At 44.4% G+C, this 23,893-nt stretch overlaps 1 protein-coding gene across 1 annotated transcript in view; it reads left to right on the top strand.

Annotated features, from left to right (window-relative positions):
• Positions 1 to 23: 23 nt before the first annotated feature.
• hdlbpa (high density lipoprotein binding protein a) overlaps positions 24 to 23,893 on the top strand; it is a 33,359-nt gene continuing 9,489 nt past the window's right edge. The window contains exons 1-20 of the mRNA XM_062997203.1: positions 24 to 99; positions 2,903 to 2,974; positions 6,344 to 6,452; positions 6,547 to 6,710; positions 7,513 to 7,728; positions 10,446 to 10,652; positions 12,477 to 12,692; positions 13,598 to 13,804; positions 15,465 to 15,572; positions 17,039 to 17,143; positions 17,235 to 17,313; positions 17,406 to 17,545; positions 18,491 to 18,595; positions 18,699 to 18,812; positions 21,373 to 21,459; positions 21,541 to 21,672; positions 21,774 to 21,992; positions 22,084 to 22,305; positions 23,385 to 23,603; positions 23,689 to 23,827. Of these exons, the coding sequence (XP_062853273.1) occupies positions 6,377 to 6,452; positions 6,547 to 6,710; positions 7,513 to 7,728; positions 10,446 to 10,652; positions 12,477 to 12,692; positions 13,598 to 13,804; positions 15,465 to 15,572; positions 17,039 to 17,143; positions 17,235 to 17,313; positions 17,406 to 17,545; positions 18,491 to 18,595; positions 18,699 to 18,812; positions 21,373 to 21,459; positions 21,541 to 21,672; positions 21,774 to 21,992; positions 22,084 to 22,305; positions 23,385 to 23,603; positions 23,689 to 23,827 (2,755 nt within the window). The 5' untranslated portion in view covers positions 24 to 99; positions 2,903 to 2,974; positions 6,344 to 6,376. The remainder of the gene's footprint in view (positions 100 to 2,902; positions 2,975 to 6,343; positions 6,453 to 6,546; positions 6,711 to 7,512; positions 7,729 to 10,445; positions 10,653 to 12,476; positions 12,693 to 13,597; positions 13,805 to 15,464; positions 15,573 to 17,038; positions 17,144 to 17,234; positions 17,314 to 17,405; positions 17,546 to 18,490; positions 18,596 to 18,698; positions 18,813 to 21,372; positions 21,460 to 21,540; positions 21,673 to 21,773; positions 21,993 to 22,083; positions 22,306 to 23,384; positions 23,604 to 23,688; positions 23,828 to 23,893) is intronic.

The following is a 23,893-nucleotide window of genomic DNA, read 5'->3' as shown; positions in this document are numbered from 1 at the left end:
GGTGTTTATAAAGCAGGCGGTGCTGCTCCTCTCCTCCGCCAGTGGAGTTTAACCACCAGCTTTCTGCACCACAGGGCAGAGACGGGAACACACGCACAAGTAAGACCTCCTTATCAACACCAATCCTAATATTTCATCTTTTATTGTGATTTATAATGTTTATATGATTTGTTTCTGATGGTTCTGATTTTCGTTGGGTTGTGATTGATCCTTTTTTACACAGCCTGTGTTAGCTGCCATGCCTTAAAATGTTTTCTTCGCGGTTTTGATCCCAAATTGCTCCACGCTCCCTATATACGTTCACTTTGATGGGTATTAATGAATCATTTATGCGGCCTGTGTAGTGGACTTCGCGTGCGGGCGAAATGCGTTTAGGATTCGGCCACTGCTTACGTGGACTTCGGTCTGAACCCTAACCGTGTTAAATCCCGAAATAATTTCCGAATCGTATGTGATACGTTGCTTATATTACATGTATTTATTTTGTGTTTTTAATTAGCTGGGTGTAAACTTGAACAAACTTTCTGATTACGCGTTTTCTCATATTCTATGTAGCGAAGGTCGCTAGCAGCGGAGGCTAACTGGTGGTGTAAAGCTACGTGTCACAAGTGCGCGTGCGCAAAACATAAGTTTAGAAGTAGTCAGCTTAACCGGGGGCCACGTCTCAAACCGCACATTGCGTAACACACAGCCGATAGTCAATAGCAATCACTTTCTAGTGCTGTAGTATGGTATTTGGGATACAGCCCTAGATATCGAGCTAACTAATCCATAAATCGCTTTTTTTATTTCTTTTAAAGTTTTAAGTTTATTTGTATAATTGCTGCCGAAAAGTCGTGACGTGTCAAACAGTAAAAGAATCGAACTTTGTAGACAAACTGTGAAACGTTTACGTGGAAATTCCACGTAAGCCTCAGTGGCTAAGCTAGCGCTAACGTGTTAACAGTTGACGTAGCACTTCGCCTACTACATACTATCGTTCTACTTAGTACGCAAGATTAGTACGCTATTAATCCGCGTCGGTACTATTTTACATACTATCTAGTATGGTAGTACGCGATGTCGTGTACGTTCTTTGGACAGTTTGGAGAAAGTACACCTAAGCAGTCGTTGCTCAAACGTTTTACATACGTTAAATAAATGATTTAAGATATTTTTAAGCCTATATGTTTATATATAACGTGTACTTGTGATTTTAGTCTCCTTTGTCCAGGTCGCCTCAGCTAGTCAGTCATGACGTGTATTAAGGCCTGATCCTCTCACTACACTTGTACTATTTATTCATGTTATTATTCTGCATTTATTTTACTTTAATTAGGATAGTGATTAAACTATTATACATTTATGATTAAAACAGTGTTATTTACATTAAAAATAGTTCATTTAATATGAGGAAAGTTGCAGTAACACAAGTTACTCACCTATTTAACCCACACTTTCAATCAACAGCTTTAGGTTTAATAATATTTGGACAGACTAATTACTAATTGCACAAATGCAAAAACACCCCCCAGAAATACATTTAGAAACCTTAATTATACAGTCATATAGAAAAGTTTGCATGAACTTTTGCACGTTTTATTGTGCAATTGCTTTCAGTTTGCTGAATGTTTGCTTACTAAAGGTGCAAAGGGTAAAACATATTATTCTGTATTTAGTCAATACAAAGTGAGCTACAGCAGCAGATTTTTCCTTACCAGAATAGTCTTTATGGGTGTCGCTGGACCCACCGCGACCCAGACCAGAAATAAGCGTTATTAATTGTACAATCTAAGCCTAACCCTTATTTTAATGTAATTACAATTTACAAATACTTGCATTAGATAAAACTGTGACTGGCATGTTTTGGCAAATATTAAATTCAATACTTTGAATAATAAAAATGTCCTCAATGTTGTCATGTGTTAACCATAACTATATTCACACTTCAGCGGAAAATGGTACCAATGTTTAACCATGATATTAAAGCCGTATCATTATAATAAGTACTTAAACTGTGAATGAATGGTTCCTGTTGGGTTTCGCCACATCAGATCATTCCTACGTATGCTTGATTTGGTTTCGCCGTTTACTGCCACCTTCAAAGTTTGGGACCTCCACTAATTCTGTGCTACACCCCTAACAATCAAACGTATTTTATTAGAATGTTCTACAATTTCAGCCATCAGAGACAATTTTTAAAGGAGAACATAAAAGAATAGTTTGAGAAGATTCCTCCAGTTAAAATTCATAACTTTGATATTAAACAAATGATCTGAACATATTATGATTTACAGTTCCAATATCTGTCTATGCCATTAAATAGCCAATATTTTGCTGATATGGCAATAAACCCAAACAAACAAACAAAACTGGGACTTGCACTAAGGGTATGACCCCCCCCCCCCCCCCCCCCCCGATTGGCTATGATCATGTACCTTTTAAACTGTAATTGCTTAAAATATGCTTAATACAACACTGAACCAGTGTGTTTGTACTCTTGTGATGAATCTCAGGTAGGTTGGTTCAGGAGTTCAGGCATTTTCTAATACAGTGCACGATAAAAAAGCTTATTGAGAAAGGAACCCTGCAGCTAAAACAGCCAACAACAATGTCCCTTATTATTTGTATTTGTTTCAATTAATCAAGACTAGAGGACCCTGGCTTTAAACTATATTAAGGACTGAGCTGTATTCTGTTATGAAAAGCTAGTAGTTTTGTTTACCAGGTATCATGAATCCCTGAAAGCTGAATTTGATTAAATCAGGGTGTTTAGTTGCTCACTGTTCATCAGTGTGTTTAATCAGTTGAGATGATCAGCTCACAGTTTCAGTACTGGATGAATTACACTGAGGGAGGGTCTGAAGTGAAGTGTTTGGGACTGAAATCCGGGCGTGGTCATGACTTGTTTGCTCTGTTGCAGGCTAAAGCTGGCAGGCTGACACGAACGGACAGCTTTACAGGACGGATTATCTGGCAACTGACCATTTAGCTGGTAAGATTATGTTCTGCCTTTATGAGCTTCTTATATATCTGTGTACTCTAGGTTATAGTCATGGCATACTGAGCGACCCAGATCTGTGGTACCCTCCCTACACTGTCAAACTTGCCCAACTCCCCATACAACTGCCAACAGAGTAGCACCAACTGAGTTCCCATCCCATGCCTTTCCATTTACTAACTAACTATCTGTCACAGTTGGTAGTTGGAGGTTTGGAGCAGCTAAAGACCAGAATCTTCACATTTCTAGTCAGTGATTTTTGCATACTACCTCAGTTAGTAGGTCTTTAATTCCACAACCCCAAACTCTGGAATTCACCTCCAAATTCCTTCCTTGTTCTTTCTTTGTGTCTTAACTTGGTTGTGTGTTTTTTATTTTATTTTTTATATTTACTTTAATAAAGCGTCCTTGTGTATGTCAAAGGCGCTATTTAAATTGAAATTATTATTATTATTATTATTAAATTGATCGATGCATGTAAGCCTACTTGAACATGAATGTGTGTGCCTGAATTCAGTAAAACAGTAAAAGTTCTAATTCTTCCACACTATTTTAATTACTGTACTTTAAAGTCCAAAGAATTCTCTTTAATATCAGAACAATCTTTGCTTCATATATAATTAAGGTAAATGTAAACGTGGCCTTATTACAGGCTGCATTTCTGCTCCCTGATTTTAGTCTCGGATACTTGTGGAGCGAATGTAATCCAGTCCTAACCTGCATCCCATCTATCAGGATTTAATTTTGAACTCTTCGGTTCTAAACAGGTTCCGAACCAGCCGTCAGGTTTTTTAGCTCGATCCGTGACCTCTGTGGGCGTGTCGGGTTGTTGAATAAACAGAACGTCGTCTTATCACCGATAGTCGATCTGTGTTCGCTTTTCAGATACAAATAAACATCTGTAACGGCAACGCAAATCCTCACAGCTTCTTACTGCTGTTTACTTTTACTGGTGATGCATCCGGTTCCGGTAAATACTGGCACAAATGTGGGTCGGTTCTCTGAATGGCACCAAGATTCCAAGAAGCCTGAATGGAACCAGTTCATCATCCAGAGCAGTTTGACCCATGTTGGATGTTTTGAGGTTTTACTCTATTTTGGATCTGGATCGTCCTTGAGGTGTCAGCCCAAGATTGTGAAAATTACAGGGTGCTGAGCTGTAATAACTGGCCATGAAGTTTGGTTAACTGGTTAACTGGTTAACAGAATGATCCGAGAGGAGGATCGTTCCCCAGTAATGCTCCTCAAATCCCACTAATGCGCCTCTCAATGCCTGCCGTTCATAAGCCGTAGGAGTGTTTGTATTTCTTCTGATTTTGGGAATCTCAGAGCCCTGTTCATATTAACAGAGGGGTGTGTGTGTGTGTGAGAGAGAGGAGGATAAGCGTTTGTACAGTGCCCCTCCTGTGGGCTCGTGATTTTTGGTAGGTCTACAGAGGAAGAGGCCTCTGCGAGGGACAACCCGAAAAAACCTCCTCTTTCTTTAGAAGGAATCACCTCCAGCGTGAGGGCGTGGCGTGCGTCAGAGCCAGCGTTCCATCATGTTTGCATGGCAAACACCCTGCGTCACCGGCGTCCGACCTGACCTGCGGGTCTGTGTGTTGGACGTCTATTCGAGACGCTAGACTCATCTGGAGCTGCTTTGCCTGGTTTTATTTACGCCGGGCGAGAACGTGCAACCCGATCCTTGGAGATGTGGTGCCATGCAGAAGGGGCGTGTCTGGTTTTCATTATGCACACATGCTTTATATATCCGCCCGGACTGCTGACGTGCCGGGTTCCGAGATGCGTCTTCAGACGCCGGGGCGTAGGATCTGGGTTAACGGGGAAATCTTCTTAGCTTTCTTGTCGGCAGGCGCCCGGGCTTAGTTAGTCCTTGAGTGAAATGACAGACGCACCTCCTTTGTGTCGGAGGAATTTATCATTGACTCTGTAATTACCGCCACGTGACGTTTGAGAGGTAGAACCTGCTGATAAAATTAGCTTCTCGCCCTCGGGATTGTCGAAGTCCAGTCTGACGGATTAGATAAGAATGCACACTTAGGGCCGGGTGGAGTGAAGATCATCGTGCTGTTTTTGTGAATACAATAAAGTGTCAAACCCGCCTTGGCGCTTGGCACTGACTGTGCCGTCGTTTCCTACGGTGCCGCCGTCATACCTTGAGATTTGATGCTTGATATTCACTTTTATTTATTGTTTATATGACCAGACTGGGTCCAGTTTGGCTTCTACTGCAAAACGTGCTGGTGAAGTGAAGTCAAAAATGGTCTAATTGGCAAGGATATGACTAAAATTAGCTTAATCGTCAAGCCACGATTGATGAGCCTCATTCTACGCCCTCCTCCAGCTTCTGATTGTTGTTGGGCTTGTCTGGTACAAGCGTTAGGAGACAGAGGGCGCTAGAGAGTTTATAGCTTTTAGTAATTACATACACCGATCAACCATAACATTATAACCACCTCCTCATTTCTACAGTCACTGTCCATTTTATCAGCTCCACTTACCATATAGAAGCACTTTGTAGTTCTACAATTACTGACTGTAGTCCATCTGTTTCTCTACATGCTTTGTTACCCCCTTTCATGCTGTTCTTCAATGGTCAGGACCCCCACAGGACCCCCACAGAGCAGGTATTATTTAGGTGGTGGATGATTCTCAGCACTGCAGTGACACCGACATGGTGGTGGTGTGTTAGTGTGTTGTGCTGGTACGAGTGGATCAGACACAGCAGCGCTGCTGGAGTTTTTAAACACCGTGTCCACTCACTGTCCACTCTATTAGACACTCCTACCTAGTCGGTCCACCTTGTAGATGTAAAGTCGGAGACGATCGCTCATCTATCGCTGCTGTTTGAGTCGGTCATCTTCTAGACCTTCATCAGTGGTCACAGGACGCTGCCCACGGGGCGCTGTTTGCTGGATGTTTTTGGTTGGTGGACGATTCTCAGTCCAGCAGTGACAACACACACTAACACACCACCACCATGTCAGTGTCACTGCAGTGCTGAGAATCATCCACCACCTAAATAATACCTGCTCTGTGGGGGTCCTGACCATTGAAGAACAGCATGAAAGGGGGTAACAAAGCATGCAGAGAAACAGATGGACTACAGTCAGTAATTGTAGAACTACAAAGTGCTTCTATATGGTAAGTGGAGCTGATAAAATGGACAGTGAGTGTAGAAACAAGGAGGTGGTTATAATGTTATGGCTGATCGGTGTATATGTTGTTATAGTTAAATGGGTTGACCTGTGAGATCTGGGTTTGAATCTCAATGCTGAGGAAGGGGGGGGGGAGGTGGGGGGGGGTGACTGAAGCCATGCGTCAGATTTCGGCCTTAATATTGAACCCTTTCTTCCGCAGACTCGGACTCCGTGTAAACGTGGGATTTCGACCATGAGCTCAGTCGCCGTACTTACGCAAGAAAGCTTTAATGAGCACCGCAGCGGCCTCCTGCCGGAGCAGGTCGGAGGTAAGAACCCGAAATCCGAGCGACGTTTTTATGACCGAATAATACAATTTATACTTTGTGATGTCATTTTCTCTTCATTTACGTCGACCCGCAGCTGCTGTGGCTGGATCCAGCAAGGCTGTAGATGAGGAGAACCTCCCCACCTACAAGGAAGCCTTCCCCCCTCTGCCTGAGAAGGCTGCCACACCCGAGGGGGTGCTGGAGTCCGGGAATGCCCCGTACAAAATCAGGCCGCTGAAAACCTCCGTCATCACCCAGGTACGTCGTTTCCAAGTGTGCAAAATATCATATATTATAAACATCATTCATTTCAAGTTTGGTCCGTGTTGGTGTTAAAACATCCAGTTAGCGGCAGTTGTGCTGCAGAAATATATTGTTTGTTGATGGATGGCAGGCTACAGTGGGCACAGGCTCACCAAAACGGGTCAACAATTGGCTGGTCTGAGGGAGGGAGGATCGCAGTGATTCCTCATCACTGCTGCAATCACGCCCTCTGCTGGCTGATCGACGGTGCTGCACATAGATGGGGGATAATGGAGATCAGTGCGTGACTCTCCGTGCATGATACGGATCTCTGTATGAACCTGAACCGTGCAGGTGAAAAGAAGCGGTCGGTATTCGGTGCTGCACGTGTGTGGAAGGGGGCGTGTGTGTTAGTCACGACTCTCCTCGGTCAGGAGTGGAGGTCTGCAGCACTAGAGGGGAAATTGTGCCAACAGTTTGGGGAAGTCCCTTCTCTATTTTAGCGTCTCTATAACGACGTGGTTTGACTAAATGTGTTGGAATACTCAACCTAACTCAACACTTTTGGGATGAATTCAGGCCTTATTATCTTTTCTAATATCAGTGCCTGACCTCACTGACACAAATTCCCACAGACACACTCCACAAAGACTCCCCTGAAGATCGGTTTTGACACTGATATCCAGCAATCTCATGGTCAAGTGTCCTGCTACATTAGTCCATGTAGTGTTTGTGTGTGTGTGTGTTGTATTTGGAGGGTTTCGACCGTGTAGTCTGTTCACCTGCGTGTCCGTCCGATGCTCTAAATCCCCCCCAGGTTTTCCATGTGCCTCTGGAAGAGCGCAAGTACAAGGACATAAACCAGTTCGGAGAGGGAGACCAGGCCAAGGTGTGCGTGGACATCATGAACAAGACCGGAGCGCACCTGGAACTCTCCATGGCTAAGGACCAGGGCCTGTCCATCATGGTGTCGGGTAAACTGGACGCCGTGATGAAGGCCCGTAAGGAGATTGTGTCCCGACTGCAGACTCAGGTCAGTGTCCCGGTCAGGAACATTTAAATCGGCGCCCGGCGATTTGCATTCGTCTGTAGAGTGGAGTGTGACGCGGGTTCAGTTCTGACGCACTTCACTGCTACACAAATGTGCTGATGTTAAAACATCTCTGAGCTTCTTGTTTCTGGTGTGTGTGTGTGTGTGTGTGTGTGTTTGGGGGGGGGGGGGGGCAGGTAAGTTAGAAAAAGGGTATTTAATAGGGGTGTAACGATACTCTGCTCACGATTCGATTTTCTCACGATTTTTTTTAAGTGTAAACAGTGCTAAACAATGCACATTTTCTTGAACATTTTTTAAACAAAAAAAAAAAAACTTCAGTCCCTTGCAATTAAAGGTAATTACCAAGAACGGAGTACTTTACTGTAATCTAACAGGTTTACCAAATTTAAGTTACTTATCGCCATCTTAAATTGATAATGAAAGTAATCAAACAAGCTCATTGAGCTGAGCTGAGTCTTTAAACTAATTTTCTTTGTTGCTTGAACTAATGTATTAACAAACTACATGTAAAATGAATTACTAATGTAAAAAAACATTATTAAATGTTTATTATTTAAATGGCTTTATTTATATACTCAACATGGAACGGAGTGCTACAACAATAAATTATAAAATACAAAAACAAAGACCCATCTCAATTAGACCAAAAGGTCTGATTGTGTATATTACTTGTAAATTTGCATCTAGAGTGAAAGAACACATCAACGAAGCATCACTCAACAAAATATAAATAAAAATGTGCAAAAGAAAAAGCAGCATCCAGGTGACAGTATTTGTAAGTATTTAGTGAAGATTGGCATTCAGAAAAACAAGGAGCTCATCTTTGAGGGGTTGATCCTGTTTCTCCTTTCTGTTATGTTCTGCCCTGTTTTGGAAAAGATTCTCTGAGGGGACAGATGTTGCTACAATACACAGTGACATGTATAAGATGTGGGTCTCAGTGGGTCTGAACTTCTCTGTTAAAGTGGTTCCTCGTGTCCAAACTTTACATGCTGGGAAGGTGAGGAAAATGAGTGACAGGAAACAGTAATGTCTGACTACATAAAGCGCAATGTAAAACTTCATCAAGTGCTCTCTCTTTCTCTCTTTCTCTCTCTCTCTCTCCCTCGTGTGTGCGTGTGTCCGTGTGTCCGTGTGTCCTGCTCTGTGTAAACCCACAGAGCTGATCACAAATCTGACCAGTCCATCACTGTCTATGTAGAGCAGACCTGGGCATTGTAGGCCCGCGAGACATCCCCAGCCGGCCCGCATGAGGGTTCGAGGCCATTAAAAATCAGATGTAAATAAATGTACATCACACATGCAATATAACAGGATTGACGGGAGCGCTGTGTCTTTAAATATCCGTAAGTTTGGATGTACGTGTGTGCGAGTGTATCAGCTTCACCGTAATGCGAACAGAACGGAGTGTGACTGACGGTGGAGTTTTTAACAAGACACGAACTTCTGAAGTATTTATTTACTGGTCAGATATAAAGCTGTTTAAAGATCGCAATTTAGGGTGTAAATCGCTGTTATGGTACTAAACTGAGAAATACAAGAACATGAACGATGCGGAGCGTCACACCTGAAGCTTCACTAACTAAACTGCACAAGCAACAAGAACTTTTTATAAAGTTTAACACATCCAGAACTGAAGCAGTTAGGAGCAGCTCTGTGATTTTTAAAAAGAATATCCAACAATAACAAAGGACTGAAAAACAAATTAAGTAATTAATTAGACTCGAAACAAAATAGTTTAAAAACCTGCACATTTTGTTCACATTTGTTGTTTTTTTTTGCATTTATTTGTATAAATAGTAAAATAATGTTGATGTTTTTTCTCTGATTGTAAAATCTAAACATTAACAGCTTATTAGAACTGCAGAATTTACTGCTTCACATAAAGAGTGGGAAGTTGTAGCCTAGTGGTTAAGGTACTGGACTAGTAATTACAAGGTTGCTGGTTTAAGCCCCTCCACTGCCAGGTTGCTGCTGTTGGGCCCTTGAGCAAGGCCCTTAACCCTCAATTGCTCAGACTGTGTACTGTAACTGTATTGTAAGTCGCTTTGGATAAAAGCATCCGCTAAATGCTGAAAATGTAAATGTAAATAAGGAGATAAAATTAATATTGAGCAGAATTAAGTTCACCTTATTGGTCCGGCCCTCCACAACAGTCCCAGTTTCTTATGTGGCCCCTTGGAAAATTTAATTGCCCACCCCTGATGTAGAGAATATAACAAGACAACCGTTGTTCTCTCCATCTCTAGTAGGAAAGAACAGTTGTAGCTTAGTGGTTAGGGTAATGGACTAGTACTACTAGTCTACCCACTACTGCCAGGTTGCAACTGTTGGGCCCTTAAGCAAGGCCCTTAACCCTCAATTGCTTAGATTGTATACTGTACTACACAGTACTGTCAATTGCTTTAGATCACAGCGTCTGCTAAATGCTGAAAATGTAAATGTTATGATTGGTAATGTAATGGCTACATGGCTTTGCTCTTAATTCTTAATTCACGCGCTTAAGTCCGTCCACTAGATGTCGCTAACATTCTCGCTGCCTCCTGTCGCTGGAAATCACCCCTTGAAACACAGTTTACTAGCTAAATTATTTGACACCCTTGATACGGTTCTTGTTTTGCTCTGTTCAGCCTCACCTTCAGAAGTTTGATTTGATTGATTGATTTATTCTTCTTCATCTTCTTCTACGTCCTCAGGCTTCGGCGACTGTGGCCATCCCCAAGGAACATCACCGCTTCGTCATCGGCAAGAACGGGGAGAAGCTGCAGGAGCTCGAGCTCAAGACTGCCACCAAGATCCAGATCCCAAGACCAGACGACCTCAGCAACCACATCAAGATCTCGGGCACCAAGGAGGGCCTGGAGAAGGCCAAGCACGAGATCCTGCTCATCTCTGCCGAGCAGGTGGAGAACCTCACGCTCGCCTTTAATTTACGCTAGCCTGCTGCCGGGCGGGGTTCGGATCTCGGCGGTGCTGTCGGCCGCTCGGGCGTCTGCATGATTGGCTGATGTCTGAAAATCAGGGGTGGCCAAAACAGGCTGGATATCGGACACAGTACTGTAATGTGAATGTAACGTACTGGTACTAATAGTCAGAAGGTTGCTGGTTCAAGCCCCACCACTGCCAGGTTGCCACTGTTGTGGCCCCTAAGCAAAATAAAATAAATTAGACTAGATTTCGGGAGGTGCACTTGTCATAGGCAGTGGTAGCGGGACTAGTAATCATAAGTTGCTGGTTCAAGCCCCACCATTGGCAGGTTGCTACTCTTGGACTCTTGTGCAAGGCCCTTAACCTTTAGTTGCTTGAAATGTATTCAGTGATAAGTGTAAGTCGCTTTGGGTAAAAGTGTCTGGTAAATGGCACGAACGTCTCTCTCAGCAGAGATGTTCACAAGTCACAAAATACAAGTCAAGTCACGAGTCAATATAATCTACACAAAACATATATTGGAAATGTAGAAATAAAGAAATAATCTGTAAGTTCAGATAAAAACAACAACAGATTAGCGAGTGTATTTAGCCGTTTTACTTCGTGTCTTTACTTTCCTCCTCATTGTGTAAATGAATGTAATTTCTGTAACAAGAAGGTTCCAGTTAAAAGCTTCAACTGATACGTTTTGTTTTCATTACAGAACAAAAGCGCTCGATAAATCACGGCACAGCGGCCAAAATCCCAAACACAGCAAAAACCATCATAACCGCTGCTTACCTTAGCTTCTGTTCTTCCAGATGCTATTACATTTATAAGCGTGCGTCCCATTAGGAATAGAATCCGTTATTTTGTAAATGTGCTTATAATTAAAAACCTCCAAACTTTTCCCGGTGGTGAAGTAAAACAGGAAGTGGTTAGAAAGCCGATCGAGCGTTTCATTACCACGTCATCTGTGTGACGCAAACCGAATAAATGCAAATAACAGCATTTCTTACTAACAATTACAATCAGAAGCTCTGATTGGTTCAGAAAGCGTCTTTCAACCATCAGCGCCGATTCTGTAGGAGCGTTCCATTCACCCCGGTCGTTCCTGTGAAGTGCACTACGTAGGGTATTCCACCATTTTAAGTGAGATTCTGATCCAAAGGTAACGAGAATGTTCAAATGAAGTGAACTTCAGACTGTGTAGGGAGTAGGGAGCGACGCTTCATCACTACACCGGAAGCTGCTGGAACATTTACACATTGTGTGTGTTGTGGGTTAAGACGACCGGAGCGTTATTATTATTAGAGAGCAGAATATTTATAATTTCATAATTTATAATCATTTTTTTCAGAGTCATTTGAAACGAGTCTGAAGTCGCTGTGTGTGCGACTCGAGTCTCCATCTCTGGCTCTCAGTGCAGGTCCCAAGCCCGGATAGAACTAGATGTTGGAGGGTTGCATCAGGAAGGGCATCTGGTGTAGAAACTGCACCAAATCGGTGATTCTGGACTCACATGATGTGCTGTAATGCCTAAATATACGGTAGCAGCCGACAGCTCGATTGTGGATGAGTGAATGACTCCTTTCGGCTGCTCCTGTATATTTAGGGCGTCGCCGGATGTCCTTCCTTACTCGAGCATCCTATTTACCTTGGCTTGGGACCTGCACTGTGAGTGCACTGATGATGGTTTGACATACCACCATGGGCCCAGCTTGGGATTCGAACCCACAGAAGTCAGGCAGAAGCGTGATTATTATTTATTTATTCAGGGTGAGATGTAGATTCGTGCACTGATCCGTCCCTCTTTACAGGATAAGCGCGCGGTGGAGAGGCTGAACATCGATAAGGTGTTTCACCCCTTCATCACCGGGCCCCACAACAAGCTGGTGGGTGAGTTGATGCAGGAGACGGGGGCCCGCATCAACGTCCCGCCGCCCAGCATCAACAAAACCGAGATCGTCATCACTGGGGAGAAAGAGCAGGTTGCCCTGGCTGTGGCCAAGATCAAGATCATCTACGAGGAGAAGGTAGGTCCACTAAGTCGTATCCGATTCCCTGATCCTATTTTACCTCTAATCCTGACCGAGGAGGGTCTTGCCTAAGTCACGCCCCCTCCGACACGTGCGCACCAGACAGGTTCATACAGACACCCGTATCGTGCATGGAGAGTCGTGCACCAATCTCTATTATGTCCTGTCTCAGCAGGTTACAGTACTGGCCTTGGTTCAAGCCCCACCCACCACTGCCAGGTTGCTTCCACTATTGGGCCCTCAAGCAAGGCCCCTAACCCTCAGCTGTTTAGATTGTATACGTCCTAACTGAGGGTGCTGCCCAACAGTGGCGACCTGGCAGTGGTGGGGCTTAAACCAGTGGCCTTCTGATTACAAGTCCAGTACAGTGGTTTAAGCCCCACCACTGCCAGGTTACCACTTGGGCCCTTGAGGAAGGCCCCTAACCCTCAGTCGTTCAGATTGTATACCGTCACAGTACTGCAAAATGTAAACAAAAGTATTCTGGCACCCAGTCTAAATTTGGGCAGCAGTAACTCAGTGGTAAATGTACTGGTATTGGTAATCAGAAGGTCGCTGGTGCAAGCCCTGCCACTGCAAAGTTGCCACTGTTGGGGCCCCTAAGCAAGGCCCTTAATCCTCACCTGCTCAAATTGTATTCAGTCATAATTGTGAGGTGCTTTGGATAAGTGTCCGCTAAATGTATCTGTGCAGTGCCAACGATCGGCCAGCAGAGGTCGTAACTGCAGCAGTTATAATTAATTCCTACGCCCCTCCTCTCTCCCTTCCAGCCAATCAGTGTCCCCGAATTGCCTCAGTTTAACTTGGCATTGATTTGTCGTGCAAATAACACAATCGTGTGTGTAAAGTAGCGTAAACCTCAAATAAATACAATCTGGGTGCTTTTCTTTTGTTCATTTTAGAAAAAGAAGGTCACCACCATCGCGGTGGAGGTGAAGAAGTCTCAGCACAAGTACGTGATCGGGCCCAAGGGCAACACCCTGCACGAGATTCTGGAACGGACCGGCGTCTCGGTCGAGATCCCACCCTCTGACAGCAGCTCGGAGACGGTCATCCTGCGTGGGGAGCCAGACCGGCTGGGCCAGGCGCTCACCGAAGTGTACGCCAAGGTAAACCAGTCTCTCTTTCTTATTTCGATGGGGGGATGGCGTGAACTGAACCAGCCTGCTCCGGGAGATCTGCCGGTGTGGAATTCTTCTCGAGAACAAAGTGATAATTGTTCGGGAGGAGGATTCGGGCGTGGCTGTTTCGGCCTCAAGTTCGTTTAATGGTCCAAAAAATAAACCAGATTTTTTTTTTATTGTTCTATTTATCATCTTCATGACTGATTTATAGTGTGCCTTTCCTGTTCTACCTGAATGTTCTTTGTTGTACTTCTGTTTCATATTATTTGGTAGAACATTCGACCCAAATGCATTGATGATGCTGGTGAAGCGATCTAGTTGAATGTCCAGTTGATCATACCAGAGCGTCCAGCCATTTCAAGCCATAAACAGTACTTGTAAATCTCCGCTCCGAGGCCCAAACGATGCAATTCCAAACGCTATCGGGATTCCCAGCAGCAGAGGACTAATTGGCTATGCTGAATCAAGACAAAAAGGGAGAAAATGCATCAGTAAATACAACCCCAAATCAGAAAAAGTTGGGACAGTATGGAAAATGCAAATAATAAAAAACAGAGTTTCTTACTTTGACTTTTATTAGATGTCAGACAGGATGAAGCTGAGATATTTCATCTTTTATCTGCTCAACTTCATTTCATTTATTAATAAACATCCATTCCTGCATTTCAGACCTGCAACACGTTCCAAAAAAGTTGGGACGGTAAAGCATTTACCACTTTGTAATGCTGTTGTTCCTTTTCATCACTTAAAAGAGGTTTTGGCACCGAGGAGAGCGAGTGATTTAGTGTTTCAGCTTTTATTTTGTCTCGTTCTTCCTGCAAACACGTCTTAATATGTGCAGCAGTACGGGGGGTCGTCGTCGTTTCAAAATCCTCCACGCGTTCTCTATTGGGGACAGAGCAGGACTGCAGGCAGGCCGGTCCAGCACCCGTACCCTCTTCTTCTGAAATGCAGGAATGGATGTTTATTAATAAATGAAATAAAGTTGAGCAGATAAAAGATGAAATATCTCAGCTTCATCCTGTCTGATATCAAATAAAAGTCAAAGTCAATGTAAGAAACTCTGTGTTCTTTTATTATTTGCATTTTCCATATTGTCCCAAAATCCATCCTTAATAGTATAAGACTGAAAACGTACACAGTGAAACCTCGACTTAACAGAGTAAAAGCGGGAGCACTGATCTGAAACAGTGAGTGTTTGTGGGGTGCACAATACGAAAATGCAGCACTAAGGTCCACAAAAGTGCTAAACATGCTCATATGATCAACAGTAAAATAAACAACGTTAATAGAAATGTAAATATGTCGTGTAAAACCTGTAAATAATGATTAATATTGCTGTTCTGTACTACTGGGGAGGAAGATCATTTACCCGGTGTGGTTTTTTGGTGTGATGGTGTAGTGGGGACCCAGAGTTTCTATTATTCTGAGTCTGAAGCTCTGCTGGTACAGAACTGAGCACTAAAACTTACAAAAATGAAGCATGAAACACAGAGAGAAAGGGCGAGAACAGAGCGAGCCTCCCGACAAAATAAAACCTCTCACTCATGTAAACAGAGAGATGAGCGCCGCCTAGTTTTGTCGGTGTTTTCAAAGCAATTTTTTGTCAAGTGACTGATTTTTTTTTTTCTCTCTGTATCTCCAGGCTAACAGCTACACGGTGTCCTACGTATCGGCTCCTTCCTGGCTTCATCGCTTCATTATTGGCAAGAAGGGACAAAATCTGGCTAAGATTACTCAGCAGATGCCCAAGGTAAGCCACCACCCTCACCTACACCTGTATGTATGTATGGGTAACACGGCTTTAGATAGGATTACTCGATGGGAAGAGTTTTGGAGTCTCTGTAGAAGCTTGTAAACTACACATAATTCACCCCAGTGTCAGGAATAAACCAGAAGTGCACAATAGAAATCGTACAGACCAAATCATCTACTAGGTCTGACCCCACACTTTTGGAAGAATGTCAAGTCAGTTATTAGTATAGCACTTTTTACAATAGACGTCGTCTCAAAGCAACTTTACAGAATCCAGGACCGACAGACCAAAAACCTCCTGTTGAGCAGACGAGGGTGACGGTGGCAGAGGAAAAGAAATCCTTAATATTACAGGAAGAAACCTCGAGAGGAACCAGACAATGTCAGACACTCGTCACCATAAAACACATCCTGAATGAACGCCCAAATTACAACAGAGGAACACAGACTACACACACCCAAAACATTCAAAGAAATCCTTGGAATACAGAAATAATCCTCAAATTCCTCAATAATTTAAGGCTGAAAACACATATAACACCAGACCAATACAACAAGCACAACACACCGAGTATCACACATGTAACGATGTGAAAAATGAGCATAGATGATTTTTAGTAATCGAATTACTCGAGTTTCTCACGGAATCGTTTCAGCCCTAGTCGGCGTGACTCCAAACACTGCACCCCCCAGATAGAAACTGGAACGTTACTATATATTTTCAACAAGACCGGGGTGGTTTTACACTTGCTTTGAATGTTTTGGGTCTGTTTCAAGGACTGTTCCTGTCTTGTTTGGAAGCGGGCGTGATCGTTGCAGGATCGGTTATGTATTCTGAACGTTCTCCTTTGGCCTGTCTGAGTCTGGGGTTCCAAATGGTGGCTTAGTGGGTAGCACTGTCGCCTCACAGCAAGAAGGTCCTGGGTTCGATCCCCAGGTGGGGCGCTCCGAGTCCTTTCTGTGTCTGCGTGGGTTTACTCCGGGTGCTCCGGTTTCCTCCCACAGTACAAAGACGTGCAAGTGAGGTGAATTGGAGACACTAAATTGTCCATGACTGTGTTGGATATAACTTTGTGAACTGATGAATCTTGTGCAACGAATAACGACCGTTTCTGTCATGAATGGAACCAAAAGTGTAAAACATGACGTTAAAATCCTAATAAACAACCAAACAAACTGCTCTGAGGGATGCCATTCTGTAAGGGTTCCTCATAAGTGCTGCAGTTACGCCCTCTGCTGGCTGATTGATGGTGCTGCACTACACAGAGATGGGGGATAACGGAGATCAATGCGTGACACACTGTGTGCGATACGGATCTCCGTATGAAACCTCCCGGTGCAGATTAAAAGAATCGGTCGTAGGGGTCGTGTGTTGGGAACAATCTGCAGCAGTAGATGTGAAACACTGCCCGGGTTGTCTATGGTAATTGTATAGTAAAGCTGTACGTTTCATCTGGCGTACAGGTGCACATCGAGTTCACCGAGGGCGAGGATAAGATCACTCTGGAGGGACCCACCAAAGACATCCAGATAGTTCAGAGTCAGATTGAAGAGGTCGTCACGGATCTGGTAAGAATCGACCTCCAGATAAAAATAAAAGCACCGTCCTGATTTTCAGTCCCGTAGCATTAACGCTGCTCCTGTGCTCTGGGTTCTGCAGGTTAAACGTATGGATTTCGCAGAGATCAGCGTGGACCCCAAGTTCCACAGACATCTGATAGGAAAGGGCGGCGCCAACAGTGAGTATCGGGATTCGAACCGGAGACGCACGATTGTATTTTTTCTCGCCCGATTTGCTCTTTGTTGACTCGGTTCGCTCGTCTTTGTGCAGTCAATCGCATCAAGGAGCAGTACAAGGTCTCCGTGCGCATTCCACCCGACAACGAGAAGAGCAACCTGATCCGGATCGAGGGCGACCCGCAGGGAGTCCAGGAGGCCAAGAAGGAGCTGCTGGAGCTGGCGTCACGCATGGTGGGAGCCTTATTGACCATTTTTAACTGTGTATAGGGGTAGAAACAGTATCTATCCTCACTGTATAGACCCAAAAATGATTACTAGGGTAGTAACTAATGAATTAAGTCGGTTAGCACGATAATCAAGGTACGATTGATGATAGCCTCGGTCTGACCAGTAGCCACATAAGAATTTGAAGCCTGGGCGCTGAAGAAAGACGCATTAAAGTCAGGCTTTTGAGAACGATTGCACCAGAAAAATCTCACAAAGGAAGATGATCACCACTGAGCGACTGTACGAGACTGCCAGAACAGAAAATGATCCAGTGAACAACATTAAGTCCTTTAGGTTAAATGACATTGAAGACGAGGAGGTCCAGGAATGAGCTGATGTGGTTCTCATTATCGGGGGCTTGTCTGGTACAAGCAACATGAGACCGAGGTGCAGTGGAGACAACCATCACAAAGCAATGACGGCATAGTGGTGTGATGATTGATTTACCACTAGCCTGGTAATTGGGTATGTCCAATTCCAAATTTCTAAAGATTGTGGGGGGTGTACCTGTGTGAAACCGTGCCCATGCAATAATGCCGGGTTACCACACGCCCCCTGAGACGTGTCCAATCTGTGGCGCTTCTCTTCACCTGTCAGTCTGAGTGCTGACCCACGCTATGCTCCATGCAGCCCGAACACCCCCCCTGTACCCCCCAAAAATATTAAAGGGTTCTTTACTGTCCCTCAATACTCATGTTTTGCTGTAGCCTTACCCAGATGCCACCACTTTTGCCCGTCGATCCTGACCAGCTTTGGAGTGCCCGCTGTAAAATCATCCGGCGAGGGTCGGCACGAAACGCCTCCGGCTTTTGCCGCAGGTTGCTCGGCAACCGTCAGAAATCAGAAGTCCCTTAATGCTGTGTGTGTGTGTGTGTGTGTGTGTCTGTGTGTGTGTGTGCGTGCGCGCAGGAGAACGAGCGTACAAGGGACATGATCATCGAACAGCGTTTTCACCGAGCCATCATCGGGCAGAAGGGCGAGAAGATCAAGGAGGTTCGGGATAAGTTCCCTGATGTAAGATCATCTCTGATTTTAATCGAAATTATAGAAATCAGGACATAGAGTAATCATGTGACTAACTGGCCGACGCCCCGCCCGCCCTCTCGTCCTCCTGCAGGTCATTATTAATTTCCCCGACCCTCAGCAGAAGAGCGACATCGTGCAGCTGCGTGGGCCCCGGAACGAGGTGGAGAAATGCACCAAGTTCATGCAGAAGATTGTGGCCGAGATGGTAAGAACCGGCGCCTCCGGAAAGCTCATCTGACCTCCTACGGTCCTGTGGTTGCACATTCAGTCATTGTTTTACCTCCCAGGGTACAGAACCTAAATAGTCTGGGCTGTTTATAATCATTTAGTCACAACATGGGATCCCATCAACCAAACTGGGATTAAATCTTGAGTTAATTTGACTGTTGACATGCCGGTTGGTGGATTGATTTATTGCTACAGTAGTAACACGTGTACTTTATATTTTACCACCTGCAGTGATCAGCCTGAGCAATAAATCTATAAAATCTACCTTCCTAAACACGTTACCCAACTATAATATAAACAGTGATCACTGGGTGTCTGACCAGCGCCCCCTGGTGCATGAAAGGTGCGGCCCAGGTTTCTTATTTTTAATTTCTACATTTTTCTCCTTATTTTAGTCGTAGACAATTAATTTTCTGCTCCTGGAGACCCTGATGGTGTACAAGGAAGGTATATTCAAAATATAAAGTCAAGATAAAAATAAAGACAAGCAGAACCTGCCATAAAAATTCAAATAAATAAATAAATGAAAGCTGAACCCCTTCCTCAGTGTGAGACATGCCACACACTCCTGTCCACCAAACATCTTTTAATCGAACGCCTCAGATACAAGCACGCCCGACATGTACGTCAAATATAAAATCAATAAAAGAAACGTTAAAACAATTAAATGCCCAAAAAGTGCCCAGGTTCCTAACACGGGACTGAAACCACAGATCTAAAATCTCAAGTTAAAGACACCTCCAAAAAACTCTAATCTAATATATTATATACCATTATTATAACCTTAGTGTAACCATGGTGTTAAAAACCCGAACACTCAAACCAAGACTATTCAACAGTGGTTTTATATTCGGCTGTTTTAAACACTGGACCCGTGCTGGGTACCTGGGCATTGCTGAATATCGGGGAATAAAAAAGCCGACCAGTTGGCGAGAGGAAGATCTCTACAAGAAATCATTAACCTCAAACTCCCACCAACAGACTTCAAATTAAATATAAATGTCAGATTAAATGGAACATGAACGAACAAACTACACGAGATTTACCCCATTGTCAAAAATAAACCAAAAATACGTGATGGGAAAACGTACAGACGTAGAGTTATCCACACTAGATGTAGAAAAGGCCGTTCCAGGGATCTTCAGAAAGTTTCCTCACTTGTATGTTTCGGTTATAAGCGGTGAGGGTGGAGGAGGAGGAATCGCTTGGTTATAGTCGGGATTTCGCTCGATTTTCATGTGATGATGATGTGAAAGCAGCGGCGCATCAGTTGCTGACGGCATTAAAAAGTCGGTATGACGCTGGAAAAATGCATCGGAAGGCGACGATGTAGAAAAGTGACGGAGTTTGTTTTGAGATTTTTAATAGAGATAAAGTGCAAAATTCTTTCAAGACTCTCGTACTAGAAGAGCTTTAAATTTTGCAAAGAATGTCAGACACCCATCACCATAAAACACATCCTGAATGAATGTCCAAAGTACAACAGAGAAAGACAAAAACTAAACACACCCAAAACATTAAAAGAAACTTTTACACAAGATAATACAGCAATAATCATCAAATTACTTTATATTAAAACACCAAAAACATATTAATCTGAGACAAGACCAATAAAACCAGCATAAAACCTGCAGTGAATGTTTAATTATTTGTTTTTTATAACACCACGTTGTCATATTTATAATAGACATGTTTGGGTGTGGGGGGCACTTGATTAGCTAATAATAATTAAATTTATTGGCTTGTTACTGTTTAGACCAGAGGTGTCCACACTTCCGTGGCTTGAGATCTACTATTTCAGTCGACAGGTCATCACCATCTACTTTTTAAACATGTTCCCCTCGACATTTTTTTAAATGCGCTTCAGTTCCTGTACTGATATTCAGCTTTACAGAGTGAGCGAGTGAAAAATCACACTGACCTTATTCTGATGATTTACTCTGAATGGTGTCGGTCAGGTTTATGTATCTGGACAGGAGCTGCTGATGCCAAATCTCACCAGGCTTCCAAGTGTTCATCAGTAAGGGTGGAGCCATATCTAGACTTCATTAGCAGGTTGATCCAGAAAATGCTGTCAAATATGTGGCTCACGTTTTGGATATTTTTCCTTAGCCAAGTTCTTGACTTCATATGAATGTCAGATCGAGGGTTAAAATTTCTCCGTTAGCTTCTTCCCAGTATGAATGAGACAGCGTCTCTGCAGCGTTCCTGCCCGAATCGAAGCGTTTGTGGTTTCTTTGTACTCGGTTGTGCTCTCATCTTCACAAACAGTGCAAGGTACAGAAGGAAAAATGCAAAAATGGTGCAAACTGGCTACTGATGGATGAAAACTCACTAGATTCGTGGTGCTTTAGGTAAAAAACCGCAAATTAAAGACACAGTATTGGGCACCCCTGGTTTAGATGATGAATACTGTTCAGTAAATGATTTTGACGTTTCGGCCCTGTGTTTCTTGCCCTGATCAGATTTATTTGTACATGTTAAAACATGCTGTTGATCTAAAGATCTAAACGTTTTTTCGTTTCATTCCTCCTCAGATGGAGAACAGCTACTCGGTCTCAGTCCCCATTTTCAAGCAGTTCCACAAGAACATCATCGGGAAAGGAGGTGCCAACATTAAGAAGGTGGGTATCATTACCCCAGCAGCGAGAAATCAGAAATGTGTGTGTGTGTGTGATATACATATATGACTGCTTTCCTCTCAGATCCGTGAGGAGACCAACACTAAGATCGACCTGCCTGCGGAGAACAGCAACTCCGAGATGATCGTCATCACCGGGAAGAAAGCCAACTGTGAGGCGGCGAGGAACAGGATCCTGGCTATTCAGAAAGAACTGGTATGGAACCTGCAACCAACCGATTTTTCATACTGGAACTCCCTGCTTCAGTTTCGTCCGTGTTCAATAATTATATATATATTTATATATAAATATTTTAGGCTAACATTACAGAAGCGGAGGTCTCCATCCCGTCCAAGCTGCACAACTCGCTGATCGGCTCCAAGGGCCGCTTCGTGCGCTCCATCATGGAGGAGTGCGGCGGCGTGCACATCCACTTCCCCACCGAGGGCTCGGGCATGGACACCGTGACCATCAGAGGCCCGGCTGAGGAGGTGGAGAAGGCCAAGAAGCAGCTGCTCAGCCTCGCCGAGGAGAAGGTACGCCCGCCACGCCACGCCCCTTCGTGTTCTCTCTCTTCTCAGATATGAGTTTCTAATTCGCTCATTTATTTATTTATTTTTTCGGCAGCAAACTAAAAGCCACACGGCCGAGCTCCGCGCCAAGCCCGAGTACCACAAGTTCCTCATCGGGAAGGGAGGCGGGAACATCCGGAAGGTGCGCGACAGCACGGGCGCCCGGATCATCTTCCCCACCGCGGACGATAAAGACCAGGAGCTGATCACGGTCATCGGGACGGCGGAGGCCGTGGCCGAGGCGCAGAAGGAGCTGGAGGCGCTCATCAAGAGTCTGGTAACGTCCGGTCATTATTTAGTGAATTATTATTATTGTGATATGTTTACATTTTATATATATATATATATAGAAGCACTTTGTAGTTCTACAATTACTAACTGTAGTCCATCTGTTTCTCTACATGCTTTGTTAGCTCCTTTCATGCTGTTCTTCAATGGTCAGGACCCCCACAGAGCAGGTATTATTTAAATGGTGGATGATTCTCAGCACTGCAGTGACACTGACATGGTGGTGGTGTGTTAGTGTGTGTTGTGCTGGTATGAGCGGATCAGACACAGCAGCACTGCTGGAGTTTTTAAACACAGTGTCCACTCACTGTCCACTCTATTAGACACTCCTACCTAGTCGGTCCACCTTGTAGATGTAAAGTCAGAGACGATCGCTCATCTATTGCTGCTGTTTGAGTCGCTCATCTTCTAGACCTTCATCAGTGATCACAGGACGCTGCCCACGGGGCGCTGTTGGCTGGATGTTTTTGGTTGGTGGACGATTCTCAGTCCAGCAGTGACAGTGAGATGTTTAAAAATCCACTCATACCAGCACAACACACACTAACACACCACCACCATGTCAGTGTCACTGCAGTGCTGAGAATCATCCACCACCTAAATAATACCTGCTCTGTGGGGGTCCTGACCATTGAAGAACAGCATGAAAGGGGGTAACAAAGCATGCAGAGAAACAGATGGTACAGTCAGTAATTGTAGAACTACAAAGTGCTTCTATATGGTAAGTGGAGCTGATAACATGGTCAGCTGCAGCCCCTGTCTGATACATAGGAGTGAAAACGGAACCCTAATCATATAAAAGTAAAAAGAAAACCCTTGCGAGTCTCATTTCTCGGTGCTGCCGCTCGTTCAGCAGAGATCACGACGTTAGATCACGATCGCAGCACACCGCAGGTCTTTTAAGTGCAACGTTGCCATAGTGACGGCGTCTAAAAAGGTCAAGGAGAACGAAAGCGCGTCCAGAACCGAGACCGAAAGAGAGAGAACGGCCTTTGTGACGTTCCCGCCGCGTGGGTTTATAATTACACGTACGGAAAGCTGACGGGCGTGTTCCGTCTCCCGTCTCAGGACAACGTGGTGGAGGACTCCATGACCGTGGAAATCAAACACCACCGCTACTTCGTGGCGCGCCGCGGCCTGGTCCTGAGGGACATCGCCGAGGAGTACGGGGGCGTGATGGTCAGCTTCCCTCGCACCGGCTCTCAGAGCGACAGGGTCACGCTCAAGGGGGCGAAGGACTGCGTGGAGGCCGCCCGGAAACGCATCCAGGAGATCGTCGAGGATCTGGTGGGTCCCACACTGCATCACGCTCTGAAGAATTCGTCACGTTTGAACATCGCTAGACGTTCATTTGTTGTTTGTTTGTGTGCAGGATGCTCAGGTGACCATGGAGTGTGTTATTACTCAGAAGTTCCATCGCTCCATCATGGGACCTAAAGGATTTCGCATTCAGCAGATCACCCGAGAACACCACGTCCAGATCAAGTTCCCCGAGAGGGAGGACCAGCAAGGTAAACACAGACAGTTGCTCTCTCTCTACACACCAGTGTTAATTTTGACAGCAAATTTTGATTTAG

This window comes from Trichomycterus rosablanca, chromosome 6, assembly GCF_030014385.1.
Source record: "Trichomycterus rosablanca isolate fTriRos1 chromosome 6, fTriRos1.hap1, whole genome shotgun sequence".
Lineage (NCBI taxonomy): Eukaryota > Metazoa > Chordata > Actinopteri > Siluriformes > Trichomycteridae > Trichomycterus > Trichomycterus rosablanca.
Note: the sequence above shows the minus strand (reverse complement) of the source record. Positions and strands in the feature narration are given on the sequence as shown.